The sequence below is a fragment of the Hylaeus anthracinus genome, unplaced genomic scaffold (assembly GCF_026225885.1).
Source record: "Hylaeus anthracinus isolate JK02 unplaced genomic scaffold, UHH_iyHylAnth1.0_haploid 0, whole genome shotgun sequence".
NCBI lineage: Eukaryota > Metazoa > Arthropoda > Insecta > Hymenoptera > Colletidae > Hylaeus > Hylaeus anthracinus.
This window is the reverse complement of record NW_026533254.1, coordinates 18,091,444-18,098,641: the sequence shown is the minus strand read 5'-3', so window position 1 is coordinate 18,098,641 and position 7,198 is coordinate 18,091,444. Positions and strand designations below refer to the sequence as shown.

The window sequence follows — 7,198 nt, the reverse complement described above, 5'->3', positions numbered from 1 at the left end:
GTACCATAGATAACCCTGCGCCCTCTTATCGGACATGGATTTACAACGAGTGTTCCGTTAGGACGCGACTCGGGATTCGGTCGACGTCATCGATTACACTCTCTCGTCGAACCGGCCAAGAAAGAACCAACGCGTGAATTCACAACGTGTTTTCGCTTTTCCTTTCTCGTGTCCAAGTCCGACGAACGTAATCGCCGTATCGTAGTAATGCCTCGCATAAAGTATAGAAAAAAAGACACGATTCTGTTACGACCTTCCGAATCGGATAGCCGATCGATGTTGTCCACTTGTTCGCAAAATATTGCGTTTACCTGTTGTTTCTTACGGTTACTATTTGTAAAAAATAAAAAGACATCAAATTCCTGGTATCGTTAATTACTTTACCTCGCATAACATTCAAATATAGAGATGACCAGAAGTTTGTCCAGCAGGTTTTTGTTTTCACAGCTGACGCTCGTTCGTTGCGAACAGAAGTAACCGGTAGCGGGGGACCCTTGATCGGGAATCCGAGCAACAAACTTTATCGATATCCGTGGCATTACAGTATTTGTTTGAGCGATGATTCGACAATGCGATGATATATACGACGAGTGTGCAGTTTCCAATGCCACGAGTACAACACGTATGCAGGCACGCGTTCATGCACGAGCTGGACACAAAGAAGACAAGGAAAAGTAAACGTCCAACAACGTTCGTACACCGTCGTCGTTGGATAGATAGATCCAAGGGGGAAAACACGCTTCTACTGCGCGTTTCACCGCCATATATAATTCTCGCATTCGCACGCATTTGTGTAGCGTTATCGAAGCGTTCTTCGTCCCACCAAGTCGAACGAAGGAAAGCGAGAAATCCGAAGAGAAAGAAGAAGAAGATTGGAACATTAAAAAAACGTTAGAAGAAAAGATGAGAGGACGAATCTGCGTCGCGATGCTCTTTGGAGCAATATTATGCAGGTTAGTCGATCGTTACGCTTAAGTCGCGTTACGACAGCGATAAGTTTACGTCAGCCACGTTTCCCTGGCGATTACGTCTGGACGCAGGAGAGTCGTCGCTGACATATTTTTTTTTATTTTGTATTCATTATCCAAATTTCTATCGCTGTTTCGATTAACAGCGAATCCGTAGGACAACAGATGGGTACCGGAATAGACTGGGTAAACGGACTATCCGACAATATCAACTGGCTAAATAGAAATATTCAGCAAAATGTACAGCGGATACATCAACAGGTGCACGATAATTTGGAGCAGGCTATGGCACAGGGACGACGATTCTCGGATAATCTGAGCAAGGAAATAGGTAAGCGATCGACGGGTTCTTCGATCCCCTGCAACGGCCCCTCGATTTTTCCGACGCTCCGACTTTTCGACGCCGTCTCAAAATTATAGCGTTCCTTTCACTATCGAAAACGAGAGATCCGTTCTCTAGGCTTCTCAAGGCGACCGCGCGGCGCATTTTTCACCGAATCGCCGTACGGTGTGTAATTTTGCCAATCTACTTGGCAACGTCATGATCCTTCGAATATTAAATTCGGTTATAAAATAGCGCACCGTGCGGTGTTTCAACTTATATCGCTCGATCTCGCGGGATACGTCGGTCAACTAACGATCGAAATTGTAGCAGCTGCTAGCAGGAACTCGCATTCGTTCTCAAGCGGCAGCACGCAAACGTTCTCAAGCGGTAACGTTCTCGTGACGGACAACGATGGAACAAGGCTCGTTCAATCTGGTCGCACGTCGGATGGAAAAGAGTACATTCGCGAAAGCACGGACAAACTCGAAGGCGATATGATTCGACACGTCGACAGGATTTACGATCCTGTCACGAACACCACAAGAGTCTACGGCTACATCTTGAATCTAAAAGATCGTAATGCCAAGCCTGTTTTGATTGAGGCGTGAGTGGTGCCGGGAGCGGCAGAAACAGCGATCCATGCGTTTACTTCGTTCAACTGGAATTGAAACAATATGTATTTTATTCGCAATAGAAAATTAATCCGACGACGATACTTCTTTCGTCGTTTTTTTTTTCCTTTTTCTTCTACTTATTCGTGTTTGATAATAAATAACCCCTTGTAAATTGAAATCGTTCTTTTAAACAACCAACGAAATAGAAATCATCCCTGCTGTTTCCTATTCGAGTTCGCTCATTTTTTAGTGTATGATGATTTTACCTAAATATAATATAATTTCTTCGAAAAAGTGCTCCTCGAACTTTACATCAGGTTTTTATAATTTCAAACCAGTGTGCAGCGGTGGGGCAAAGGTTTCACGAATATGCGTGTCAAAGTGGCGCCGAGAGGAGCGAGAGATTGCACGCGGGGTGCCTTAAATGGAAATGCCTCTGGCTTGTCCTCGATCGCGATCTTTCTCCTTCTCCTGTTTTCTCTTCGCGACTTCCCTCACCTCGACTCGTCGGGTCCAGCTCCGTTTCGTTCTTTTCTACGGGACTTTCTTTTGCTCCCGATAGTCGTCGTTCGAGTCGTGCCGCTAATTTTCAACGTCGTCTGTCGCGTGTCGCCTTCTCCTCGCCCCGACACGCCCGCGCTGCCGATATGCCGAGAGCAACATATTTTTAATTGACCATACGTAATACGAATCACTTTTGAAATCTACAAAGGCGAGCGCCTTCGAACGAGTTTTCGACTGGAGCCAATTCCGCCAATCGATTAGCAATACTCTCGGCAATACGTTCAGATACAATGATTCGCGAAGCTCTTGCTTTCGTTCATGTTCTCGCGACTCTCGTTTTTTTTTTTTTTTTTTGTTGTTTCTGACCTTGCGAAAGATTTACAGGTCATCTGCATACAGCAACTGTAGTTGTCGCAAGTGGAAGCCGATAAATTAAATACGAGAGCGTCAAGGTGAGAATCCTAGGGTATCCCGCGCATAGTACTCGAGTGTCTTTAAAATGTAGCTAGATACCGAAAAGAGCGTATCGAATCTCGACGGAAATACGAGCACTTTTTCAGGAAACTCGAGGAATGTTGCACAAGTGGTTTTTGAAATGACGGATTCGGTTATATTACCGACACCTTGGGTTGCACCTCGAGGCTCGTAACCAGCGTTTCAAGAAGTACGATTGGTTGCATAGAACGAGGGTATACCTACATCCGTATATAAACGGTTCTCGCTATTTCCGTGGGTTTCTTCATCCTCTGGCGTTTCTCGAATGCGTTCTTTGTTGCGATTGTTATCGCCGGTTGATCATAGAGTCGAAAAGTCGCGACGACTTTGAATAGAGATGTATCGGCGAACATTTTTTCTATGTGTTTTGTGTTCTCTTTCTCATGGTCGTTTTATCTCCATCTATGACACCGATTCGAAGCGTAAGTACACTTATTTGTTTTATATACCGTTGCTGCCACGTCGATGAAATTTTAAAAGGCGACACGAATAGATACAGCGGAACTGCTCTCTCAGGATAGGAACCTTTTCGTCCGTTCAACCGTAAGTACGATCCATCAAACGTAGAATTCTCTTACGGCCAGACAGTACATGTCTTCTACGATATTAATATTCAGGTATCGTCAGCGTCTTCGAGTTGCGATGGACCGAGCGACAAAGGAGGACGCTGCGAGTATCTCGTCAAGTGTTTTATCGACGAGTACCGCTCGAACTTTGAGCTCGCGATGAATCACTCTTGCACGATCGATGGGAGGTAAGTTTGCTCTCGACGGTTCTTCTCCTATTTTATTTTCACATCGTTCCACCTAGTCGGCGAATTCGAACAGGTATCTCGGCGCTTGTTGTCCCGATCGTCTGAATGGACCTAATGAAGAAAACTCTGTCGCTGAGGACAGTTTCACCAGCATTCTACCACTCGTTGCTGGTACGTATAAATCGCGCTTACCCAGTTTCCGAACTTTGTCGGATTCTTCTACGACGATCGCTCCACTTTTTAGTCGTCGATGAAGAATCAAACGAGTCGAAAGTCGACGGGAACGCGGGCAGAATCGTTTGGCAGGAACCTGACGACGCGTCGACGTCAACGGAGGTGTACAAGAATTCCGAGAGATCCAGAGGATGCGGAACGAATATCAAAACACGAAGCAGATTGGTGGGCGGCCGACCAGCCGATCCCAAACAATGGCCCTGGATGGTAGCTCTTCTCAAAAAGGACGGCAACCGTTACTGCGGCGGGGTCCTTGTCACCGACCGGCACATTTTGACCGCCGCGCATTGCGTGTACAGGTAAACTCTATAAAACGGATAAAGCGTAGGAAGGCTTGTCGTCAAACATACGTTTCTCTTTTACGTCAGATACAGCCCCCGGGACATCAAAGTCAGACTCGGAGAATACGATTTCTCGACCGCGGAGGAGACCAGAGCTCTGGACTTATTCGTGTCCGAAATACGCGTTCATCCCGACTTTGATTACACCACGTACGATAACGATATAGCGATACTAAAGTTGCATCGACCGACCGTGTTCAACGATTACATCTGGCCCATCTGTTTGCCGCCGATAGACCAGACCTTCGAAAATAAGAACGCCATCGTGACCGGTTCGTAGCATCGTCGTGTACGCATCTACCTCGTCGTACACTATGTTGTTTACTTGCTTAACTGTCTTCTTCAGGTTGGGGTAGTCGCTTCTACGGAGGTCCTGCTAGCGCGGTTTTGATGGAGGTCAGCGTTCCGATTTGGAAGCAAGAGAGGTGCGTTCAAAGTTTCGTTCGACGAATTCCCAGGACGGTGATCTGCGCTGGCGCGTACGAGGGTGGTCGCGATGCTTGTCAAGTAATGTATCCACCGTAGAGTCGCAACGATAGACGAGTTTTTTGATATTCACGTTTTGCGCATTCGCGAGCAGGGTGACTCGGGCGGACCGCTCCTCCATCAGCTCGACAACGGGAGATGGATCAACGTCGGGATCGTGTCTTGGGGGATGCGATGCGGTGTGGCAGGACGGCCTGGAATATACACGCGGGTCAGTTCTTACCTCGACTGGATATTCCAGAACGCCGTTTTCTGAGGATTCTCGCGGCATCGATGGCGGAGGAACAGGTCCTAGGCGCGATACAACACCGGCTGACTTTCAAAAACGATGAAACTTTATTTCCGGAATACCGACCGTTACAACGTTACAAGAGATTGACACGAATAGAGAGAAATTCGATCGTTAAGAGACGCCGTGGTCAATCGCGCCACGGAGAGCGATTCCCGTACTTTCTTTTGCCGCGCATCGAGCGCGTAGCGAAGCGTTCAGTTCAGGGTGTCCCTCGCCCAAAGCTCCATCGTTCGGCAGGTGGTTCCCGTACGAGGTCCAGCCTCTATTCGCTGTAACGCTTTTGTACACCGATGCCTAACTTTAACTCGTCGTAAATATATATTTTATTTTTTTCGACACAGAAATACGCACGTACGCGTGGGGCTTGGTCGGGCTGTTTCGGAGATAGGCAAAGTTTCACTCGAATAACCGCGCGACGCATCGAATCGAATGTATCGCGATTCGCTCGCAAAGTAAAACCGATCGAGTGCTCGGCTTCGAGTTTATTTTACCGGAAACGAATAAAGAGTGGTGTATCTTCTGTTTTTGAATTTTTGCCCATCTCTCTTACCGTTTCTCGCTTTCTGCTTCGAATCCTTCTCCGTATCTCGAACTTTCATGCTACTCTTATGCTTCGACGAGAGTAGCGACGCGTTTCTATCGGACGCGAATGAAACAATCGTGCCCTCGCGTCTCTTTCCGCCGATCGACTTTAGCGCACGCCTAAAAGAAATCATTCACGCCCCGAATTCCAGATTTTAGCGGCGGTTTCTACTCCGCAGGCATGTCGACTGCAAGAGTTTGCGAGCTACGCTACTAGCCTTGAAAGTTCGTCATCCACGCACACATATACATATACCCTCGATCTTAGAGTACGCCACCGCGATATCTTCGAGTCCAACATACTTGCTCTACCCGAAAGCGCTGGTCCTCGACAAGTATCGACGCGCTGTCCAAAAGACGGATGGCTACGAATCGACGAACCGTCCGGTGTCGAGGAACAAAGATTTTCAACCGTTTTCGTATCGCGTCAAGTACAAACGAAATAAACGAGATAAAGTGTATTCCAGCGGATAGGAAATGTTTTGAGCGCCAGGGTACGAATAACGAACCGCTTACGCGACGCGATCGGGTCTCTCTTAGTTCCCCGACAGAACGAGCGATTCCGTGTTCCCGTGTTGATTTCTTAATTTTACTTCGAAAAGCGTTCTTTCGAACAAGTGGACCCAAAATGTCGATCGGGCTCGCCGATCGGAGCTCGCTGCTACTCTAGACGAAACAACGACACACGTATTAGGAATGAAATCGGTTCCCTCGACGAAACGCCGCGAAACGCTGAACGATGCGAGAAACGAGCCGAGCTAGACTCGAGGGAGAGGCGTCGCGGAGACAAGCAGAGGCGCGTTTGGACCGCTTTCCGTGTGATTAGGCAGACTCTCGCCGGCTTGATAAGGCCGTCGAGCCTGCTGAACCGCGTTGTTGGACACCGGGCCAACGGACACGCGATTTCGAGACGGTGAACCGTCTCCGACGGGGGTGCTGGATATCGTGCGAGCGCGATTTGGTGCCCCGTTTCCGGTCACGAAGCTACCGTTGCTGCCGTCGCTGCTCCTATCGCCATCGTTGGCACCCTTTCGACTTTGAATTTGACCCTCGTTTCGACTGGGGCTTTGCTGTCGAAGCTGCTGACTTTTCTGCTGACTCGACTGAAATCGCGACTGCTCCTCAAGTTTCTGCGACCCCTTGTGATTCGTATTTTGATCTTGGCAATGTTGCTGCGCGATCTGTGAGAATCGTTTCTCTTGCGGTTTCGCTTGATGCGGTGGTACGTTTATCGTCTCGTCGCGTTTTCGATCGAACGTTGGCGTAGCTTGAGCAGTCATCGTCGTCATCGTCGCCGTAGTCGTTTGCGTCGTCGCTGCTATAGTTGTCATGGTTGTTGCTGGCGTTTCTATCGATACTCCTCCCGTTGCTGGCGCCGAGGGCGGCGGTGGAACCATAGCGATGGCTGGCGTCGGGAACGCGCTTCCCGGCTGAACGTTATTGTTCGTTGACTTCTCGCCCGTCAACCAGTAGGTGGTCATCTTGCCCTTGCCCTTTAGATTGACCTCCCCTCTGCAGACGAGTTCGAATGTGCCAAACGTGTCTAAGATTTCTTTCGTCTTGGGGCTGACGTGGATCATTAGAGCTACAGACGGAAGAACGT

General features: G+C 48.4%; 3 protein-coding genes across 7 annotated transcripts in view; 2 read left to right on the top strand and 1 right to left on the bottom strand.

The window, feature by feature from the left end:
• Nucleotides 1-715: 715 nt before the first annotated feature.
• LOC128888091 (uncharacterized) lies at nucleotides 716-2,085 on the top strand. 2 transcript variants are annotated; one of them, XM_054144827.1, is made up of 3 exons: nucleotides 716-953; nucleotides 1,115-1,299; nucleotides 1,624-2,085. In XM_054144827.1, the coding sequence occupies exons 1-3, from the start codon at nucleotides 904-906 to the stop codon at nucleotides 1,899-1,901; spliced, it is 513 nt and encodes a 170-aa protein (XP_054000802.1). In that variant the 5' UTR covers nucleotides 716-903; the 3' UTR covers nucleotides 1,902-2,085. The 2 variants fall into 2 exon arrangements, with proteins under 2 accessions (XP_054000802.1, XP_054000737.1); XM_054144762.1 differs by having other exon boundaries at nucleotides 733-953; nucleotides 1,621-2,085.
• Nucleotides 2,086-2,217: 132 nt separating this feature from the next.
• On the top strand, nucleotides 2,218-5,324 carry LOC128887006 (proclotting enzyme-like). Of its 2 annotated transcripts, none has more exons than XM_054142528.1 (8): nucleotides 2,218-3,328; nucleotides 3,406-3,449; nucleotides 3,524-3,660; nucleotides 3,734-3,831; nucleotides 3,905-4,193; nucleotides 4,263-4,507; nucleotides 4,582-4,742; nucleotides 4,816-5,324. In XM_054142528.1, exons 1-8 carry the CDS (start codon nucleotides 3,244-3,246, stop codon nucleotides 4,975-4,977), a joined length of 1,221 nt encoding a protein of 406 aa, XP_053998503.1. In that variant the 5' UTR covers nucleotides 2,218-3,243; the 3' UTR covers nucleotides 4,978-5,324. The 2 variants fall into 2 exon arrangements, with proteins under 2 accessions (XP_053998503.1, XP_053998422.1); XM_054142447.1 differs by having other exon boundaries at nucleotides 3,400-3,449.
• The window catches only part of LOC128896762 (atrial natriuretic peptide receptor 1-like), a 28,394-nt gene continuing 26,232 nt past the window's right edge, over nucleotides 5,037-7,198 (bottom strand). For all 3 annotated transcript variants that reach the window (XM_054160260.1, XM_054160413.1, XM_054160346.1), the window contains one exon: nucleotides 5,037-7,180. In XM_054160260.1, the coding sequence (XP_054016235.1) occupies nucleotides 6,354-7,180 (827 nt within the window). In that variant the 3' untranslated portion in view covers nucleotides 5,037-6,353. The remainder of the gene's footprint in view (nucleotides 7,181-7,198) is intronic.

Coding starts and splice junctions, on each gene's coding strand:
- LOC128888091 (XM_054144762.1), top strand. CDS start 904: ATGAGAGGACGAATCTGCGTCGCGATGCTCTTTGGAGCAATATTATGC. Junction 954..1,114: donor TTTGGAGCAATATTATGCAG/GTTAGTCGATCG, acceptor TTCGATTAACAG/CGAATCCGTAGGACAACAGA. Junction 1,300..1,620: donor TAATCTGAGCAAGGAAATAG/GTAAGCGATCGA, acceptor TCGAAATTGTAG/CAGCTGCTAGCAGGAACTCG.
- LOC128887006 (XM_054142447.1), top strand. CDS start 3,244: ATGTATCGGCGAACATTTTTTCTATGTGTTTTGTGTTCTCTTTCTCAT. Junction 3,450..3,523: donor ACCTTTTCGTCCGTTCAACC/GTAAGTACGATC, acceptor ATTAATATTCAG/GTATCGTCAGCGTCTTCGAG. Junction 3,832..3,904: donor CATTCTACCACTCGTTGCTG/GTACGTATAAAT, acceptor TCCACTTTTTAG/TCGTCGATGAAGAATCAAAC.